This window comes from Ursus arctos, unplaced genomic scaffold, assembly GCF_023065955.2.
Source record: "Ursus arctos isolate Adak ecotype North America unplaced genomic scaffold, UrsArc2.0 scaffold_26, whole genome shotgun sequence".
In the NCBI taxonomy this organism is placed as follows: Eukaryota; Metazoa; Chordata; class Mammalia; order Carnivora; family Ursidae; genus Ursus; species Ursus arctos.
The window spans coordinates 1,882,730-1,903,940 of NW_026622941.1; the positions used below are offsets into that span (position 1 = coordinate 1,882,730).

A 21,211-nucleotide genomic window follows, 5' to 3' on the forward strand; every position below is an offset into this window, starting at 1 on the left:
GTAAATTCAACTATCTCATGGTCTAGTGCAACAAAATAAGCATTTACTAAATTTCTATTCACAAGGCATTGGACTAACTACTAGGGAGCCAACTAGGGTGTATCTATGTTCCCTGAAATATTGGGAAAGGTAGACTTTGCCCATAGGCCCCAAGACTCAAAGGTAAATTCCTTTACAAAAGAAATGTTAAATGCTTGCTAAAAGATTTTAACAAAAATGTACATCCAGTTATGCATGTATCTGACTGACAACATTCCCATTCTCCGAAGGTTTAAAGACTAAATCCCTCATCACAGACTTTCTAAATGGCCACTGATCTCAATCAGAAAGACTTTACCTATTGAGAAGCTGTCCAACTCCTGATAGTGGATACATGTTTTCTAAACTTCTATTTCTTGCTTGAAAGCTCAAAAATTATCATTGGCAACAATAATTTTCCTTGTTTTTCTGAAAGTGACAGATGCACATTATTTATTTTTGAAAAAAAAGTCTATTGAATACCTGTCTGAATAACCATAGTTTGTCCATTTTTCTTTCAAGTAAAAATAGTGTCCAGTGAAAATAAAAATAAAAATATTAGTTCAGCTTGCAATTCAAGCACAGAAGTGTTTTCCTAGAGACAAATACATGGTACTCCCATATTCAGCACATGTACTTTGCACATACTTATTTTTTCACACAGAATTTAAAAAGTGTGGGCGCTCAGTTGGTTGAGCCACGGACTCTTGGTTTAGGGGGAGGTCCTGATCTCAGGGTGGGGAGATGGAGGCAGTGTCCCGCTCTGAGCTCAGCTCTGAGTCAGGCTTCGGATGCTCTCCCTCTGCCCCTCCTCCACTCGCACATGCGCTCGCTCTCTCGCTCTCAAAAAATAAATCTTTAAAAAGTGAACCAAAGAGCTGGACTCTAATAAAATTAATAATGTTTACTGTTTTATGGAGAACACTCTCAAGTGACTCTGGCTTTTACCGCGGTACCCTGCCTTGAATCACTCCAAGACACCTACACTTTTTACTCGCCCTTGTTTTTGCACCATTGGTGCAAATGTCAACACAGTGAAAGAGACAAATAAATCATAGCATTGTCAAGAAAATGGTTTTGATAAGGCAGACCCCTGAAAGGTTCTCAGGAATTCCCAGGGGGTCGAGAACCACGCTTTGAGAACCACTGGGTGTTTGTAGATACGGACATCATAGTTCCCTTTCTCTTCAGTTATTAGTTTTTGAGATTTATTTATTATTATAGGTTTGATCACTGAGCGCCAAAGGACAGACACTCCGCGGCGTCGAGATACACCCCATCGCGCGTGCAGCTCCACGGCTCACGTAGGAAGGAAACAGCGCGGGGAGGCGGAACCGGATTCAGACCTCCAGCCGGGGCTTGCGGTTGCCCCCGGCAACGATCGTCGGGGGCGGGAGCGCGGCCATCGATTAGTAATGTCTTGCGTCCGGCACCGGAGGTGGGGGCGGGGGCACGGCTGGAGAAGGCAGGCCTCCCCGGACTTGCGGTCGCCTCGCGTTTTCGGTCGCGAGGCGGCTCGCTTGTTCTGCGATCTATTGAGAGTGGCTTCCGACAGCCCTGAGTTGATGTCGGGGAGGGAGGGAAGATGGCTGCCGTGGCGGCGGGCGGCCTGGTGGGAAAGGGGCGCGACATCAGCCTGGCGGCCCTGCAGCGCCACGACCCCTATATCAACCGCATCGTGGACGTGGCCAGCCAGGTGGCTCTGTACACTTTCGGCCATCGGGCCAACGAGTGGGTGCGTGCGGACGCGACGGGGCAGTGCAGCCAGGGCGAGGGTGGGGACGGGGTCGTCAGACTCAGGGCTCCTGAACCCAGTGAGGGGGAGGAGACGCTGACGCCCTGGAGGTGGATGGAGGTGGATGGTGGTGAATCGCGGCCTGAGGCCGAAGTTGTGGCAACTGGACCCTGGGCCGGGGGTTTGGGGGGAAAGGGAGGCCGCTCTGAGAAGCCACCTGAAGTTGGGGGAAAGACTTAAATATCTACGATACCCCACGTGGGGAGACCAGACCGATCAGGGACGGGACCGAAGAGCTGAAGGAAGGAGGGAGGCCTGGTGCCTTGAGGCCGGAAGACTGATGTACTCCGACAAAGTAAAGCAGGATTCTGTCACAGTGTAACATGGCTGTAGGGGAGGCAGGGGTAGGGGAGGAATTTAAAAGCCGAGTTCTGGTTCTGGAACAGCAGTCTTAGGTGGGACGAAGAGAAGTCAAACCTTGGTAGAAGGGGAGAAATTGAACTTGGGAACTCAGGAAGTACACCAAGAGAAGAGCAAACATCAGGAAATAGAGGACAAAATGGGGGCTGGGTCTAACACTTCGAAGGAGGCTGACGCTCTTGGAAAGATCATTACACCACAGCCTACCAAGACCAAAATGAGTTTGAAATTTGAGTCCGTTTGGAAGCCGAATTATTTAGTGCCCTTCTCAAAGCAGAAACCCAACAAATAGCAATGGGATGAAATTTAAGTTTCCTCACAGTTACAATGGGGTAGGAGCATAAGACACTTCAGTCCTGTTGCAGGAACTACTGCGTGTGATTCTGTAACCCACCCCACTTGAATAGAGAGAGATGTAATTTTTCTTTTCGTCATAATGATTTTTGTCTCAAATAATAATCCATCCATTATATAACCATCCATCATTTTAAAATAAGTTAGAAAACAGTATAAAGAACTGGGCGTGGATGAATGGATTTCAGGTGATTTTTTAAAAATGTATTCTCCAAGACATCAAATTTCAATCAAGGAAAGCATACATATTGAACAAATTCATATATTTTTTTAACATTTGCATTCATTTACATAGCCTGCTTCTCTCTAGTGTGGACCTTGAGCAGTCTATTAAAAAAAAAATTCACCTGAAAATCGTTAACAAAAATAAAAAGATTAAAAAGGAGGTCCTAAAATGGGAGAGACGAGAATAGTTCTTAAGTGAAGAAATTTGCTGGAACAGAGCAAGGAATTTAGGTCTATACTCCCAGCTGTCAAGCAAAAAAGAAAAACGGGGAGATGTCTTTAATATTCACCATTTGTAATAGAAAGTATACCACTTGGTAAGCAGAGAGGTTATTTCCCCTAATTTTCAGGGGGAATTTGTCACCTGAGTCTTTATATAAAGGACATTGAGCAATGTACTGGAGGATTTCATCAACGGCAATTTAGAAAAATACAAAGATATTCTATATTGTATTGCTATTATACTGTTCTGTTAAAAAATGCCAAAGGCATAATGTGTTAATTCTGTCAAGGTAATTTTGTAAGAGATAAAAGATCAGGAATGTACAGTAATGTAAGCCTACTTGACAGTGGGATTAGAGTCTGGAGAATCTTGAGAAATTGTTAACATGTAGTGGAGAGCATTCCTCTTGGAAAACAATTGTCTGCTATAGGCTTTTGACAGGATCTCTGTGATGGATACCTGTTCAGATAGTTAGGTTTATTAGATAGCCAGTGAAGTCCTTCTAAAGCCTTATCAAAAGGCAGAAGTGAAGTGTCACAGTGCATTATTTACAGGAGTTATGTTTTCCTGCTTCCTGGACTTGTTGCCTTCGGACAGGGCATTATTCATTCAGTAAAAGGTCATTCTTTCAAAGTACTAATCTTCAAGGCTGTGGTAGCCAGAAAAAAAAGAGACCTAGTTCAGATGCAGAGAAGTTGCTGAGGGTGAACAGTTTGTTACCACTGTCTACATATGCCATCGCTCAGGGCCTCTGGATGGGAGCCTTTTGAACATAAACCTACTGAAAATATAAAGAACGTTCTTGAGATTGGAGGTGAAAGTATGGGAGGTAAAGGAGGGGAATTCTTAACTACACTGAAATAGATGAAAATTGACTTCAGGCATTCAGAGCAGGAGGTATTAGGAATGAAGGGTAGACAGAAAATGAGGAGCTTGAAGGAAGGATTAAGAAAGATTATGTCATGATTAGAGTAGGAATTTGAGAGCCAGAACTACTTCCCATTCATTATCTGGAAAGACTGCTCCCCCCTAAACACCTATGTGTCATTTGAAGAATATATTTTCACCTCTCAGTCCTTAGAGTAGTGGTTCATAGCTAGCTTTGATTTTTTTCTCCAGGGAACTTTTGGCAGTATGACCAAAGTTTTTGGTTGTTACACTAAGAGGGAACGTATTACTAGCATCCAAAGGATAGAGGCCAGGGATGCTGCTAAATATCCTACACAGAGGGCAGGCCCCCATGACAAAGATTAATCCGGCCCCAAAGGTCAAAAGTGCTGAGCTTGAGAAACTGCCTTAGTGTGACTGTTGTCCTGTTTCTAGCTAGTGTTTTCTAAGTTTCCTGTGTATTGAAATCACTTGGAGTTTTAAAAAGTATAACCTGCCAGATCAGAATCTCCGGATGCGAAGTCCAGGCATTTGCTATTTTTTAGGCTTCCTAGGTGACTTAGATGCTCTGTGCATGATGGAGAGAGACAGATTTATGATAAATGGAGACCTACTTTTTCATCGTATTAACATAGATAATTAGTAATATAGAGATTGCTTTGGGTTGTTTCAAAAGTGGCAACTACTGTGCCGAGTCCCAATAATTTGCCAACTAGCACTATTTTATATTCCATCTTATTATTTTAAATTTTGAACTGCTTAATTTTTTAATACATGTTAGATTTTATAATAGAGTGTAATATTAAATTATTAAATTGTACTTTTAAAATTGTAGCTAAAATTCCCCATTACTATAAACTAATAATTTAACATAGAAGTCCTCCTTGCCTGGAGGACCTAAAGAGGATCTAATAAAATCTTGTTCTAACTATACCCCAGAAGCCCAACCCTGAGTTTTGCCCAGAAAGAAAAAAAAATCTGGTTACCCTTGGATAACTCTGGAGGGACCAGGAAAATGATGAATTTAAGCCATGTCAACCTTGCTAGATCAGAATTTACATTTCCTTTTTTTTTTTTTAAGATTTTATTTATTTATTTATTGGCCAGAGAGAGAGACAGCCAAGGAGAAAGGGAACACAAGCAGGGGGGTGGGAGAGGAAGAAGCAGGCTCCCAGCGGAGGAGCCTGATGTGGGGTTCCTTAAGGACTGAGCCACCCAGGCGCCCCCAGAATTTACATTTCCAAAGCCCCTTTTATCCAGGTGTAATGGAGCACTTAAAATGTTATCAAAAGATCTGAGTGGTATAGGCGAGTTACTCTTTTCAGTGAAGAAACTGAGACATAGAATAATAAACTAGTTAGCCCACTATGACCTGGCAAGAACCCCACTCCAGGTATTCATAGTCAAGATTTAAGAAATCCCCTATACACTTTAGTGCTGATGACAGTGCTCCTGGTGTGCAATGTACAGAGTGGATTTTGTTTGGTGCAGACTTTCCTAGTTATGGGTCTGATCCCAAGGAAAACTCTCCAAAGCTGTTGCCTGATGTTCATTCTCCAGGGTCACCAGGTCTGTGGTATTGGGCTGTGGAAGTCTGGCCCCTAGCTACTCAGGGAATTTCAAACTTTTTAAGGACCTGTTGCAGTTGAAGATGGCCACAGATTCTTTAACACTCTTTCAATCAAGAGGTGGGGTCCATTCCCTTAAGGGCACTATGCTAAGTGAAATAAGTCAGAGAAAGACATACTGATACTGTTTGATCTCACTAATTACGTGGAATCAAAAAAAATTGTTACAAGTTGGAGGAGAATTTCAGGAGAAACATGCCTTTTACATTTCTGATTATGGATTTTCAAAACTAAAATTGGGTATTAAGGTCTTTTTTTTTTTTTTTTTTTTTTTAAGAAAAAGTAATTTCCATTGCTGCTTCATGGAGGAAGAAGGGAAACAAGTCAAAAGCTATTAGCTTTATGTGCGCTGGTCCATAGACACATCCTGGTTTGGATCACTAAGATGCAACAGTCTGAGGTCAAATACTGGAAGACAGGAAAGTGTGTTGGCGTTGCAGCAAGTAGTCCTTGCAATGCATGTAGGCTTTTGTCTAGTTCCTTAACTGTATCTCTGTTTCCGCTTCTTATCACCGTCACAAATAATACCAAATATTTAATTTTTACACATCTATTCCTGAAGGCTCTGTGGACTCTAAATACTCGCCAACGGTACCAGTTGAACTTTAGGAATGCCCACAGATTTTTAGACTGTGGGTGGTATTTATTATTCTGTAGTGGCCATTTTCTCAGTGATTAATATTGTAGCAGTTTAGGTAATTTTTGGCACTTGAAGTGCACCCAGGATATAGATTTCTCAACAGATAAGAATTAACCATGTTGTTTACACAAGGAAAGATCAGTAATAATGTTTCTGTATCTTTTTTTTTTTCATTGTGACTCAGTTCAAAGCACAGGGGAAAAGGGCCACCTTTGAGAAGTAAGGATATTTTTCACAGGACACTGAAGTGATTTATACAAACTTTATAATAAATCCATTTTAAGGATGAACTCTAACTTTCTTACCAATATTTATGTATTAGAGAAAAGACTGACTAAAGTTGTTTTAACTGTCATAAATTCTTTATTTCTAATTGCATATTGTACGATGAGGATTAAAATTCTTGTTGCTAAGTAACTTACTCTTAATATCCATTTGCTTTTAAAAAACAATGTTTGGTGATGTTTGACACACTTTGGGACATCGTGGATTTTGATTTCAGGACTCCTAGTGCAGTTCTTTGGGCAGAGAATATGTTACTTAGCTAAGGCAGCGGTTTTCACATAGCGCACATCAGAATCACCTGACAGCTTGATGAACATGAGGTTGCTGGGCATCACCCCACAGTCTGAGTCTGTAGGTCTGGGGAGGAGCCCAAGAATTTGCATTTCTATCAAGTTCCCAGGCGATGCTGATACTGCTGATGTGGGGACCATACCTTAAGATCCACCGAAATAAGGTGACCAAGAGAATTGCTGAAATTACTTGAGCATGGGAGAGAATCATGCTTCCAATGTTTTATGTGCCTTTAAAAAAATTATCATTTAATATATACCCTTGTTCTTTAAGAGTGTATTTTTCCCCAAAACTACAGAGTACTTAAATTTTGAATGATTTTTATAATAGAGATTAATAATAAAATATTAGGAGGTTAGATAGAGTAGTCAAACTAAATCATGTAAGTAGCAAAAGTACCTTTTAAATTCTGAGTAATAATAATTTGATATTAGTTAAAAATTTTTTTGGGGGGGGGGGGTTTAGTATGCATTGTACTGACGAACATTTTCATCAGGGCCTGGGCTCTTATCTTCAGAGAGATGGAAGAGAGCCTTTCCAAATGAACTGGAATGATAGTTTATCCCTTTCACTTTACCACTTAACCAGTTTCTCTCAGGCAGCTTCTTAAGTCTGAGCTTGGCAATGTTTCTAATTTGACTTCAAAGATCCAAAATAGACTCTAAATATTCCACACCACATTGGTGATTAATTTGTCTGAAAACTACAGCATCATTCCTCTCCTCTGTGTTGTAGTCAAAGTAGGGTTATTGACAGATCATCTGCTCTCCTAAGTGACAAGATATGGCAAGAGAAAATGAACCCAGAAAACAAAGAGAGGGATAATGAAATGCGGACCCAGTGACTTCCGCAGCCATGTACCACGTTCCATGGTCACAGGGTAGAGGAGAAGGCAGCACACTGATGATCTCTTTCAAAGGATATCCATGGAGCATGTTTATTTTTGTATTGCTTTAGCCAGAGGTGTGTTGCTGTCCCTGTCTTTGATAAAGAGAGATAAGGGTGGTTTATTTCGTGAATGAGAAAAGAATGGCTGCTTCTTGCTGCCCAGTCAGCAGAGCCACAACCCAGCCGAGAACCTGCTTTTCTCCTTTCCCTAAGAAAAACCCCTCATGTTACATGGATTTGGCTTTACTTGAAACTGAATGTTGTCTAACCTCTGTGAAAGTTACTATTAATGAAGAGAAGATACATATTTGCTGTTTTGTTTTGTTTTTTAGGAAAAGACTGATGTGGAAGGAACCTTATTTGTTTACACAAGGTAAGAGTATTTTACTTTTGTGAAGAAACTGACAGTCTTTGAAAGAATATTTTAAAATTAAAATATTTTAATTCTTCTTCAAATGTAGTTTTATTTCAAAGAGAAGTAAAAAAAACCTGAATCTTAGTTTGAAGTTATTTAGTGATATAGGGAAGGGAATACTGAATAATGTCATCTGGTATAATGTGAGGAATACTAATTTCAGAATGTAATTTAAACTCTAGTATTGATGAACTTAAACCTCTGTGTTCTTTTTAAAACAGTATTAAATACTTATCCTTTAATTCAAATGAATGGTACATAGTCCTTGAATATAATGCATTGGCAAGAAGCTAGAAGTACACTATTAATAATATTAGATTTTTTAATCACTATTTGGAAAAAGGTTTTATCAGTCACCTCCTCACCCCCTGCCTTTGATTCTTTAAAGAAGTGTGCTCCAAAATTAAAGATGTCTTTGAGTCTTCCATTATATAGCTAATAGAATATATTTCAGGATAAATTTAATAAATTCATGTTTTTTGTTATTTGTATCAGAAATTGTTAATATCACCTAGTATGTATATTGTCTTAATAGTTAAACATTTTATTCACATAAACATTCACATAAACTGTCCGTCATTGTTAGTGGGTGGACGAAGAAAAAATACAAAGGCCTAGTACAAACTCTTCTAGAGCCTGCAGCTTCACTGGGGTGAAAGAAAATGCACACATATACACATGCATATTTTTTGTACACATGCACATTTAAAGATATACTCCCCCCAAAAACAAAAAATAATTAAATAATAATTAAATAATTAATTATTTAAAAATAAATTTTAAAAAAAATAAATAAAATATTTAAAAATAATTTTTTAATTATTAAAAATAATTAAAATAATTTAAAAATAATTTAAAAAATAAAGATAATTCCCAATAGGTAGCTTATCCTCAGCACCGGTTGATAGATTGTAAGCAACGAATGGGCTGCTGTGATTATGGAAGACTTTAAAGAATTGGTGCATCTTGAGTAGGCCTCAGGAATAAGGTAGCACTTAACTTGCATAGAGGAGAGGGAAGGGCTATGTCAACAGGAAGAATGGCAGAAGCTGAGGCATAGGACCTAGTGTGGTGAAGTTAAGGAAAATGACTTGGCTACAGAGAGTTTATATTGGTTTATATCAGAAGACAGTCAGGGTAAAGAGATTTTGCTGGCATGGAATGTCAGAACAAGGATTTTGAAATTTACTTTCTTAGCAGTAGGGAGTCACTGAAGGTTTATGAACAGGGAAGTAATAAGGTTACAGCAAAATGTGTGAGGAAAGTCTGTGTATTAGCATTATGAGGATGCCCTGGTTCTTAAAGAAGTTGGACTTAGGACAATGAGAAGATTATTGCAGTGGAGTAGATATGAGATGATGGGAGTATGGACTAGAATGGTAGAAGTTGAAATTGAAAAAGTTTCTTGAAGATTTCACATATAGAGGGAATGATGAAATTTAAAAAAAAAAACCTAAGATTTTGAAATAGAAGACAAAGAATGACAGACTCGTGAGCAGAGTGGAAAGATAAGAGGTGGAGAATCTGGTTTGAAGATAATTTTATTTTGAAATAATTTCGGAGTAGTAGCAGGGCATTCAAATGAGGTGCCAGGTCCTTCAGGACAGGTCAGGGATGGATATACAGAGTTTGAAGTCATCGGCCTTAAACTGGTCGTTGAAGCTGTGAGAGTACAAGTGTTCTCTGAAGGAGAAGAAAGTGATAAGGGCTAGTGGTTGCGTTTTGTGGGCCCAGAGATACAGAGAAGAGTCAGCCATACAGATACAAGCAACACAGGAACATTGCAGAAAGGTCAGTTGCAGGCCCAGTGCAAGAATGGCTTAAGAGTGTGTAGGTGGAGGCAGAAGCCGCAGTGGGAGTGGAAGGAAAGGAATGGATGAGCAAGGCCATCAGAGTAGGTGGAGGAGGTTGGTTTATTAGAAAAGTGGTGGGAGTGCCTAAGAGCCATTGGCTACTTTAGTTTACATTATGTTCTAAAACATTCCAAAAGCACCAGAGCATACTGCCAAGTGAGTATAGACTACTCTTGAGAATTCTGAAGTGTGAAAAGGAAACCGAACAGATGAACTCTGACTTATACCAAGCACACACACACAGTGCATTTCTCATTCATTTCATACAAGTATTACTCTTTTGAGAAGTGAAAGAAAAGATGTATTAATATACGCTAATGATTTGTTTTAGGGATTTTTAGGTGCTCTCTCTCTCTCTGACTGCAGAAGATTAACAAATTATACAGGTATTTTCTCTTTTGTACCCAAATCAAATGTAGGTTTGCATTTTCAAGTATTTCTTAATATACTCTGAGTTCCAAATGGAACTGTCAGTTCAACGATTAGGTTGAGAAACAACTCTTTCCCTGTTCCTTAATCTCTTCCCTAAATCTAATGCCTCAAGAATAGGAGCTTTTTCCATGTCCCCTTAACCCCTGCTTGGTGGTGGGCCAGACCCCCCCCCCATCAGATAGATGCCAGATTCTAGCATGTTGAGGTTTTTCCCCAGTAGAGAATGACAGAAAGCTCATAAAAGCCAGAAGGGAGTTTCTAGTACAGGTAGTGGAGCTGCTGGTGATAGTATTTTGACTTCTGTTACATATATTGCTTCAGGGGAACTGGCACGTTCATCCCCTGAGCCTGTTTTATAAATTATGAGATGGTATAGTAACCATACTGTTAGAGAGGTGAGGTCCTGTTGTGATAATGAAATACTTGAAGAATCAAATTCTGATTCTGTATAAAAACACCTAATCCCATTTTAAAAATTATTTCTTTTCTTTATTTCCTCCCATAGCTTGCTTTCTGTAATAGAGAGTTCATAGAGACACCCACTGGTGATTTTTAAACTTGACACTTCCAGAGGACCCTCTGTCAGAGATCTTGGGAACTCTTTTTCATTCTTCCTCAGAATTTAAGTTGAAATTATTATCATGATTATTTCTAGTATTGATTATATGCCCACCGCTGCTTTACCTTTTTGTAAAATAAGTTAGGCAAGGATTGCCTTCCATCAGTTTTAAAATTGGAGGTCTCAAAAGAAAATTCTGTTGAGTAGTCCTTGTAGCTGTGTTTGATGTCCTTAGTAGCACCAAATGGTTAATGTGAAATAAGCGTCAACACCTTTTCTTCCTATCGCTCAGAACATTTCTGTGTGTTGCTTACCCTGCTGCCCTAGTTTAAAGTAAATAAATGAATTCTGCTTGCTTCCGTTTCAGCGTAGAAGCATTTGGTGTTTCATTTGTCACCAGAAGTCGCACAGTTGGATTACTGTATGGCTGTCACCCAAGAGTAGGCAAATGCACACGTAGTTGTTAGAGTTACACTCTGTGTAATTTGGGCTCTTTCTGCCTGACAGAGAGTAGGCACTGAGGGTTTAGTCAATGAAACGAAAAATAAAAAGACACTAAATGACACATTTTTATGGAGAAAAACTTTTATAGTAGTTTATGAAGTTGTTTCCTTTATATTGAAGAAAACAAAATAGTTGCTGCTTGCATTGAATTCTATGATCTTTTAAACATACTGTATCTGATCACAGGTTCATTGACCAGAGGGGCATTTTTCTAAGAAATTTTACAGCTTCAATTTCAAACCAACACTGACATTTTCTATAAAAAATTTCTTCACACGATTGTGATGTACACTCTATGTTAACTATCAAGATTCTTTAAAAGTATCTGTTAGTAATTTTTTTTAAGTGGTTGATATTCCTGCCATAAAGGAATTTACCATCTAGATAGGGAAGCAAGATATCTATGTACACATAGCTACGTAAGTAGGACTTGATTTTGCCGAAGGCACAGCAAGGGCAGTCATGCTGGATGTTTACATACAAAGTAGCGCGTGAATCAGTACATCAGTACTGTTAGCCCGTAGTAAAGGTCCAGTGCTTTGTGTGTTGTACAGTCTGCTTGCACAAAGCTCTGTATACGTACAAAAAGGTGGAGAGATACATTCGAATAGTAGTTCTACTAAAAGTGTACTTCTGTGGAATAATTTGTCTTTTGATATCCTCCCCAACCCTTGTGATTTTTAGGTCTGCTTCTCCAAAGCATGGGTTCACCATTATGAATAGGTTGAGCATGGAAAACAGGACAGAACCCATTACTAAAGACCTGGATTTCCAGCTCCAGGATCCTTTCCTTCTCTACAGAAATGCCAGATGTGAGTCTTTCTTAATGCATTGGGTAGTTTTATTTCTGCAGTTTGGCCAAGTGTTTAAAAATGTATAGTAGAGGCCTTTGTGTTTGTGTTCAGTATCAGTGACTGTTAGGGTCAGTGTCAGTTAACTTGGGAAATACGCATGTTGAGGGAATCGCTTCTTCCTTGTGAAATTTCAATGAAAACAATGTGAATATGATGATGTAAGTATTTGAACCCCATCTTCTGCAGCTAGACCTGTTTGTAGTGTGAACCCATCAGTGATTTTAAACCTGAGTAGCGCTGGGGGAGGCAGATTCTTGGTCAGGAGACTGCAGAGGGGCAGACACATAGGCGGCGCTCCAGATACAGAATTAATGATTTAGCTAGTGGCACTTTTTCCTTGTGTATCACTTCTGACTGAGCCTCCTGATAGGATACTGGAGGAAGAGGGCCTATATTCTACTTTGCCATCTTCTGAACACATAGTAAATGAAAAACCAAAGTCCAAAGAGTTTGGGTCATTACGAATTTCCTAACACTTTGTAAAGCTGAAGTTATGTTAGGTAACTAAATGGTCCTTGTCTGATTTGAAACGAGGTGTAGCAATCGCCTATCCAATGTTCTCTCTCATTTTACTCTTGTGATTATGTGACCACTGTGTTGGATTACTGGGCAGCCCAGAGAAAAATCGATGAAAAATATGTGAACTATAGGAGCATCTCCATACACAGAAAACAAGAGCATACTTAAATATAAATTGTGCGTGCACGTGATCTGTGCTTTGTGCATAACTTTCAGAAAGACCTGGCAGTTAAGAACTGTTTTCCATACATTTTCCACCCTGCTTTTGAGATCAAGATACAAGGATTTGCCAACTGTATACTATTCAGTGTAATTTAAATAATGAATGTAATACAAATAATATTTAATGTTTTAACTCCAGTGAATTGTTTTAAAATAAATATAGCACTTTAACTTATAATTATATTCACATATAATCAAGTTGCTACGAATAGGTGGTCATCTGTTATTTAGAGAATACAGTTAAGTTTTTATTAGAAAAAAGCCATTAAAACTGTAGCATGGCTTACCAATGGTAAGTCCTATGAAGTGAAAAACTTAGTAATATAGGGAAATATTTTGTTCTTTATTCCTATTTCTTTGCTAGGAGTGTAGTTAAATCAGTTGTAGATGGTATTTGGATTATTTGTGTGCGTATAGATATGTCAGGTTTATTTTTTTTTAGATTATTCGAGTATGTCAAATATATTAATATATAATTCAAATCCTAACAATATAATCACAAAAATAAATATAAAATAAATGAATATGAGTAACTTATAATAATCATTTTTGGTTCTTATTTTGGATAAATACTTCGTCTAGTCAGTTTAGATAGTATTTTATTTTAAATTCTTATCACAATATTACATATTATATAACATACTATATCAAAAATATAAAAATAAAAACTTTCTTTAATGTAGTTAATTTTTAAAAATAGCTTTCCTAAGTCCCACAGGGTATATCTGATGGGAAATAGTGTTTGGATATAATAAACATATCAAGCCTCACCTTGGCTCCAGGCCTCTGCTGTCTAATATGGCAGCCCCTAGCTGCAAGTGGCCATGGAGCGCTGGACGTGTGGCCAGTCTGAATTGAGTTGTGCTGTGAGTGTAAAATACACACTGATTTGCAAAGACTTAGTACCAAAAAAGAATGTAAAAAAAAAAGTCTCATTAATAATTTTATATTGATTTATCTGTTGAAATGATAATATTTTGAATTTATTGAGTTAAATAAAATAAATTATTAAAATTAATTTCATCTGCTTCTTTTAATTTTTTATTTAAAATTACACGTGTGGCTCACATTTGTGGTTCACCTTATATTTCCATTGAACAGCACTGTTATAGGCATTTTCATTTATTTTACCGTATTTCATAATCATAGCTTTGTAGGGCAGACATTTTCACTGTCATTTTGCAGATGAGAAAAGTGAGGCTCAATGAGATGACAGACCTGACAGAAACCCATAAATTCTGCTTTTTTTTTTTTCTTTTTCTACATCACTTCCACTGTTCTCTATACTATTAAACATGAATGCAAATGGAAGGCAGCCTTTTGGATACATAACAGAATATTTCCAAGGAATTTCCATAAGAAAGAAATGAAATCAGTTGAACAGCAAAGAATGGAAGGAAATGGATCTATTTACCTTTCTAGGTTTATTTGCTTTTTGTTTTCTCCTTAATATATGGTATTAATTGCCTTTGCAGCCATAGTCTTTGGTTTTAGTTTATTTCTAAAAGCCTTTTTAGTCTCTGCCATCAAAGGTTCACAGAAGAGTTTACTCCATGTTGCTTTCAGAGTCTCAGATACTTCTCAGATGTTTCTAAAGAATTCAAATACTTTATGTAATAATCCTATATGGTTTACATATTCTCTAATAACATATAGATCATCCTTTGAACAATGAAGCCAGCTTCCCTCAAGAATGGTTTTTAAGACTCTGTACCCCTCAAGACCTGTGTAATCAAGAATCTCTCTGTATAGTGTTGGCATTTTACTTCGGCCTAGGTATGTCATAGGCCGTATTTGGACATGTCAAAAGGTAGAGTTGATTTAGGTTTGTGGTGAGTTTTCTCATGGAGTATTTTCGATTCACTAAGTTAGAAAAAAATTAGTTATCTAGGGAGACAGTTATCCCTGTCTTGGATTGGATGAATTTAGAAGAACAAAATCAAGGAGTAAAAATCTTAAAATTTCTTCATTTAATTAAAAAAAAGATGTTTAATAAATAAGTAACTTTGAATTTCACCAAACACAAAATATACAGTGTTATTACATTAAAGGATTTATAGTTTTTAAGTTTGCTTGTGATTGGGTTTGGCGTATATAAACTTTAAATGTAAGATAGCTGTTAATTAAGGACAGAAATTCATTTATTCAGCAAACATTTACTGAGCATTTACTGTCTGCCAGGCACTACGTCAAGGCTTAACATGGGTTATTTATCTCTGGTAACTTTTTCTTGGAAATACTGTTATTCTTGTTTTATAAATGAGGAAACTGAGATTAAAGAGATTTAAGTCACTTACCAGGTTCTATGACAATTTTGAACTGAGAAAACCTAACTTTATTTTTTACTTTATTTTTTTAAAGATTTTATTTATTTGAGAGAGTGAGAGACAAGGAGAGAGAGTATGCAAGAGCGGGGGGAGGGGCAAAAGGAGAGGGAGAAGCAGACTCCCCACTGAGCAGGGAGCCTGATGCGGAGCTTGATCCCAGGACCCTGAGATCATGACCTGAGCCGAAGGCAGATGCTTAACTGACTGATCCACCCAGGCACCCTGAGAGAGCCTAACTTTAAGAGCCCAGGCCCTAGCAGTAAAAGTACTAACATACATGAATGATGCATTTGAGCAAGGTTTACCTTTTAAGAATACTTAATCTTTTTATTGCACACTCCAAAGTTCAAAAAGCAATTTTGTTTTTCTTTGAGAATCTCTTGTATCTCAGTTATTAGAATATCAAATAAAAACTAATGTAATAAAAAGCTGAATGTGACCATTTCTTTTCTATTATAGCCCTTTAGCAACCATTTCCTGTATTTTCCATTTCACAACTAAATAAGATTGTATTTTCCCAAATATATCATAAGATTTGAGGTAAGTTACAGACAGCAGAGGCAGGTAGAGTTAGACCAGCATGTTGAATACACCATTGTCTGTGTCTACAGAAGTAGAATTAAATTCTTTCAAGCTGCTTGATTTCATTGCAGACATAAACCTGGAGCTTAGAGGAAATAATAAAAGGCAAAATCAAGATATTTAAGATAAAGTTGTTCTAGAAACTCTGCCTCAGTTTTAAAGTAAATTTACCATGTTGGGTAGTTTTGTATTCAGAAAGAAACACAGTTTAAATCCTTTATTGACATTTGTAGGATCTGGGAAAAACTGCTATAAATAATGGAATATGATACAGTAAATGAAAATGGTAATTACAGACAGTCCTCCTCTTTCAAATAGGCCATGTCCTAGCCGCTCCGTTTTAAAGTAATTGATTGCTGGTCTTTGGTTAAACATGGTGTATTGAATACATTCCTGTGGTTCTCCCAAAACTGTTGAAATGACAATAAAGGAATAAAAAGGGGCATAAACCTACAGGGGTGGAGGATGCATTTCATGAAAAAGATGGAATAAACAAGAAAGAGGAAGTCATGCTATGATAGCTTTATTATTCATGATGTATTAGGTTTGCCTCCCTGCAGAAGATTATATATCTCTGCTCTGTTGATATCAGACTTGACTACGTGATTTGGGTTCCTCCCCCCACTGATCCACCCTCCAGGAGGATATGTAATGACCCTGTTGAACTCAAGTATGACTTTGTGAATTGCTTTGGCCAGTAAAATGTAGGTAGAAGTGGTTTGTGTCACTTCTGAGCAGATACTTTTAAGAACTAGTTCATGATTCACCATGTCTCTTTTCCTTCTGCTGTGATGACCAGCAGTGTTCTAGGCAGAGGCTGTTCTGTCAGCCTGGGTCCTGGAATGAAGATAACATGGCACAGAGGTAAAAGTGACCCGTGATGGACATGTAATGTGTACAAGAAATAAATCTTTATCACTGAAAGCCACTGAGATTTTGGGGGTCATCTATTACTAAAGCATAATTGGGCCTGTTGTGACAGATACATAAGCTATCCAGGAAAAAGGGGCTCCAAACGCTGGATGGAGGTAAAGGAATTCTGAGAACAATGGTCAAGAGGAATCCCGTAATGACTGCTGTACAACCAGAGATTGGTCAGTCTAAATTAAAGTATAAGGATAAAGGGCTTCAGGAAGGGTGTCCAAGAAAAACTTCACAACTAATACTTTGAGTCTATTGGGACATTTATAGTTTCTTGTTAAGAAAGTTTGGTGATGCTGTAGAAACATTGAAAACTGAGAGACAACAACAAAAGGAGGCAATTCTTAATTCCTGGGAAAACAAAGTATCATAAAACAAAGGAAATATAATTATAGTACACTATATGGCTCTGCAGATTATAATTTAATTATATAAATAGTATATGGCTCTTTAAATTATGTACATGTATTATTTTGATAATTAAAATTTAAAAATTTGAATAGCAGAATACATTCATAGAAACAATATTTTTGTTAGGTTTCTGAGTCAACTCGCAAGAGTATTTTTAGCCCATTGTGCACATACTGAAGAGTCACACAGTAACATTATAATGATGCACCTATGAAATATAGCACTAGCAGGTATAGCATTATTTCTGTAAGAAAATTTACTCAAGAATAAGACTTAATGTGTATCCCCAAAAGTATAACTTCCTTAGGTTGCAGGGCAGAGCTCTTGTAGTACTCATTTTTAGTAACAGATTATTTGTAAGGCTAAAACATTCATATAAATTATACTTTAGCATGTTTGGTAATAGTACAGTAAACCAAAGCTTTCTTAGACAATTGCTAAGTCCTACTTCAGTAGTGGTTCTGCTGCTGTCTCCTCCTTTCCCTTCCCACATCCATTCCAGTTCAGGCTTTTCATTACCTATTACTTGGGGGTATTTCATAACTCCTTAAAACAAAAAGGGATTAAGCTTCCAGCACCAGCCAAAATACAGAAAGTTCACTATCAGACATCTCTCTCACCGTTTAGAACTAAAAGTTCTAAATACAAAAAGCGACTCAGTGAAGATTCTGAAAGTAAACAACAGGCATTTTGGGAAGGGAAATCAAAACCTGAAGAACAACCAAGATAGTGGTGAATTTCTGGATTTTATTCTTTTCTTATCTCCTGATGGTGACTCAAGAGTGGGCCAAGTTGCAGAACTATGGACAAAAGCAACAAAAACTAAGCAACAAAAACTCCTTCTTTTTAGTTTGGGAACTGGAGAAATAGACTCCTGTGAGCTACAAAGTATGGAAAGAATCTACCTCTTTTCCCCCTTTTCTCTCTCCTAGCCCTACCCTGAAGCCAGTTGCAGTGCAAAGCTGAACTGCTACTGTGGCAATGATGGTGATGGCACAGTCACCTGAAGATCTCAAGAAATAGCCTGTCTCTGCCACAGTACCTGGAAACCAGGGCCCCTGTGGTCCAAAGACTTGCAGGGTTGGGGAGGGTTCCCATTATATATTTTTTCTTTCTTTTGCTTCACCCTGTGAGCAGCCCAAACTATGCAGATTGCCTGACTCTGTTAAGCCGAAACTCTGAGAGACATCCTGACTTTATAGCCAGAGGTCTGGGGAAAAGGGCCTTTGAGAGCTGGAGAGTTGGAGAGATTCTAGAGGAGAAAGCTGAATAAGATCTCCTAATTCTGATTATGAACTGACACAAGTCCTGGTCTCACCTATGAGGTTCACATACATGTAACAAAGACAAACATAGCAAAGGCTTTGAGAACTCACCTATAATATAAACCACCATCCTAAGTGGTATATATGTAGAGCAGACACAGCATTGAAATGGAACTGGCATGAGAACCATTTCCCACAAAAGGCAAGAGAGAACGTCCTATCTAAACCTAAATGAATTAGACACCTTCTCAAACAAAATAAACATTCTCTGGGGAGTTTAAAGTGTACTTGGAATCTTAACAATGTAACCAAAATGTTGGACATTTGGTACAATCCAAAATTGCTAATCATGCGAAGACCCAGGAAAATCTGATCAACTCTCAAGGGAAAAGCCAGTCAATATTGGCTACCCTGAGATGATCTAAGTGTTAGAACTATAAGACAGTGGCTTTAAGACAGTTACTATAATTATGCTCCATGAGGTAAAACTGAATACTCTTAATATGAATGTAGAGAGAAATTCTCAGCAGAGAAATTGGTATAAAAAGAACCAAATGGATAATTTGGAACTGAATAATACAGTGTTCACTGGGTGGCCTTAATAGCAAAATAGAGATGACAGAGGAATGAAGAGTCAGCAAATTCAAAGACAGATCAGTAGAAATTACCCAGTTTGCAGAATAGAGAGGAAAGAGATCAAAATGAAACAGAACAAACAAAAACAAAGCCTCAGAAACCTGTAGGACAATGTCAAAAGGTCTGGATTGGTGTCATTGGAGTAGAAAAAAGGGAGAAAAAGACTTGTTTAGAAAATTTTTTGAAGAAATAATGGCTGAAAACTTAGCAAACTTGATGAGACACAAATATATGGCGTCAAGAAACTCCATGAACCTCAAACAGGATAAACCCAAAGGAAACCATGCCTCTTAAACATCATAATCAAACTGCCGAAAAACACATTTAAAAAAAAAAATCATGAAAGCAACCAGAGGAAAATGATACATATGGAGGAACAATGTTTTGAATGACTACGGATTTCTCTCCAGGAACCATAAAGCCTGGAAGACAATGCGGCAACATTTCAAGGTGCTGAAATAAAAGAACTGTCAATTTAGAATTCTATCTCCAGTGAAAATATCCCCCCAGAATTAAGGTGAAAGTAAAGACATCCTCAGAGAAAGAAAAATTAAAAGAATTCTTTGTCAGCTGACTTGCTCTAAAATAAATGCTAAAAAAAAGTTCTTCAGACTGAAGGGAAATGATACCAAAGGGGAAGTTGGAATTGCAGGATGGCTTAGGAAGAGCAGCATAAATAGTAAATATATAGGTAAATAAAGTAGCTATTTTTTTCTCCTCTCAAGATCTTAAAAATGCACAGGATTATTGAAAGCGAAAGTTATGTTGTCAGGAGGTGAGTTAATGTATGTAGATATGATATGTGTGACAACTATAATAAAAGGGGGAGGGTAAGGGGACCTATATAGGTGTAAAGCCTTTACATTTACTTGAAGTAGTAAAATGAAAACCGTAATATACTGTGAAAAGTTAGGTATATATATATTGTGATTCCTAGAGCAACTACGGAAAAAAAATACAAAGATATATAGATACCAATAGATAAAACAGAATACTAAAAACATTTCAAGTCATACATAAGTAGGCAAGAAAGGAGGGAACAACAGAGCCAAACATAGGAAAGACAAACATAAAGCAAAACAGTAGATCTAAATCTAACCATATTAGATACAGTATATGTAAATGGTCTAAACATGCCAATACAAAGACTGAGATTGTCAGATTGGATAAAAAATCATGACCCAGCAATATGCTGTTTGTTTAAAAACCCACTTTAAATGTAATGATATAGATACGTTAAAGGTAAAAGGATGGAGAAAGATATACTTTGCAAATACTAATTAAAAGAAAGCTGGACTATATTAATATTGACATAAACATTAGAACAAAGAAAATTGCCAGCAATAAAGAGGGACATGACATAAAAGGTCAGTTTATCCAAAATACATAACAACCATTAATATGCACCTAATAACAGCTTCCAAAAATGTGAAGCAAAAAGTAATAGAAATAAAAGGAGAAATAAAATCTGCGATTATACTTGGAGACTTCAGTACTCTACTTTGCATAATTGATAGAACAAATGGACAGAAAACGGCAAGGATTTAGAAACCTAAAAAACACTATAAACTCACTTGATGTAACTGACATTTATAACATTCCACCCAACAAGAGCAGAATGCATGTTCTTCTCAAGTGCATGTGGAACGTTCCCCAGGATAAACTTCATCATGTGTCATAAAGCAAGCCTTAAAATTTTTGAAGAAATTGAAATCATACAAAGTACACTCTCTGATCACAAGCATTTGAACTTAGAAATCAGTAACAGAAAGATATGTGGAACATCCCCAAATGATTGGAAATTAAACAACACACTTCTAAATAACTCATGTGTCAAAGAGGGAGACAAATCAGAAAATATGAGTTGAATAAAAATTAAAATATAATATGTCAAATGTAACTGAGGTTGGGCTTAGAGGGAAATTTATGGCATCAAATACATTAAAAAAGAAGGAAGTTTTCAAATGAGTAATTCATGCTTTCACTTTAAGAAATTTGAAGAGAGGAGCAAATTAAACGCAAAGGAAGCAGAAAGAAGGAAAAAATAAAAATAAGCCCAGAAATCAATGAAACAAAAAACAAAAACTAGGAAAAAAATCTCAGTGAAATAAAAAGC

At 37.4% G+C, this 21,211-nt stretch overlaps 1 protein-coding gene across 4 annotated transcripts in view; it reads left to right on the top strand.

Moving 5' to 3' along the window:
* Nucleotides 1-1,457: 1,457 nt before the first annotated feature.
* DCP1B (decapping mRNA 1B) overlaps nucleotides 1,458-21,211 on the top strand; it is a 56,630-nt gene continuing 36,876 nt past the window's right edge. Inside the window, exons 1-4 of one of the 4 annotated variants that reach the window (XM_026502749.4) lie at nucleotides 1,703-1,753; nucleotides 7,928-7,968; nucleotides 10,195-10,249; nucleotides 12,043-12,170. In XM_026502749.4, coding sequence (XP_026358534.1) covers nucleotides 12,074-12,170 — 97 coding nt within the window. In that variant the 5' untranslated portion in view covers nucleotides 1,703-1,753; nucleotides 7,928-7,968; nucleotides 10,195-10,249; nucleotides 12,043-12,073. Of the gene's footprint in view, nucleotides 1,754-7,927; nucleotides 7,969-10,194; nucleotides 10,250-12,042; nucleotides 12,171-21,211 lie in introns of all 4 variants that reach the window. The other 3 variants (XM_026502746.4, XM_026502748.4, XM_044385332.3) reach the window with 3 other exon arrangements.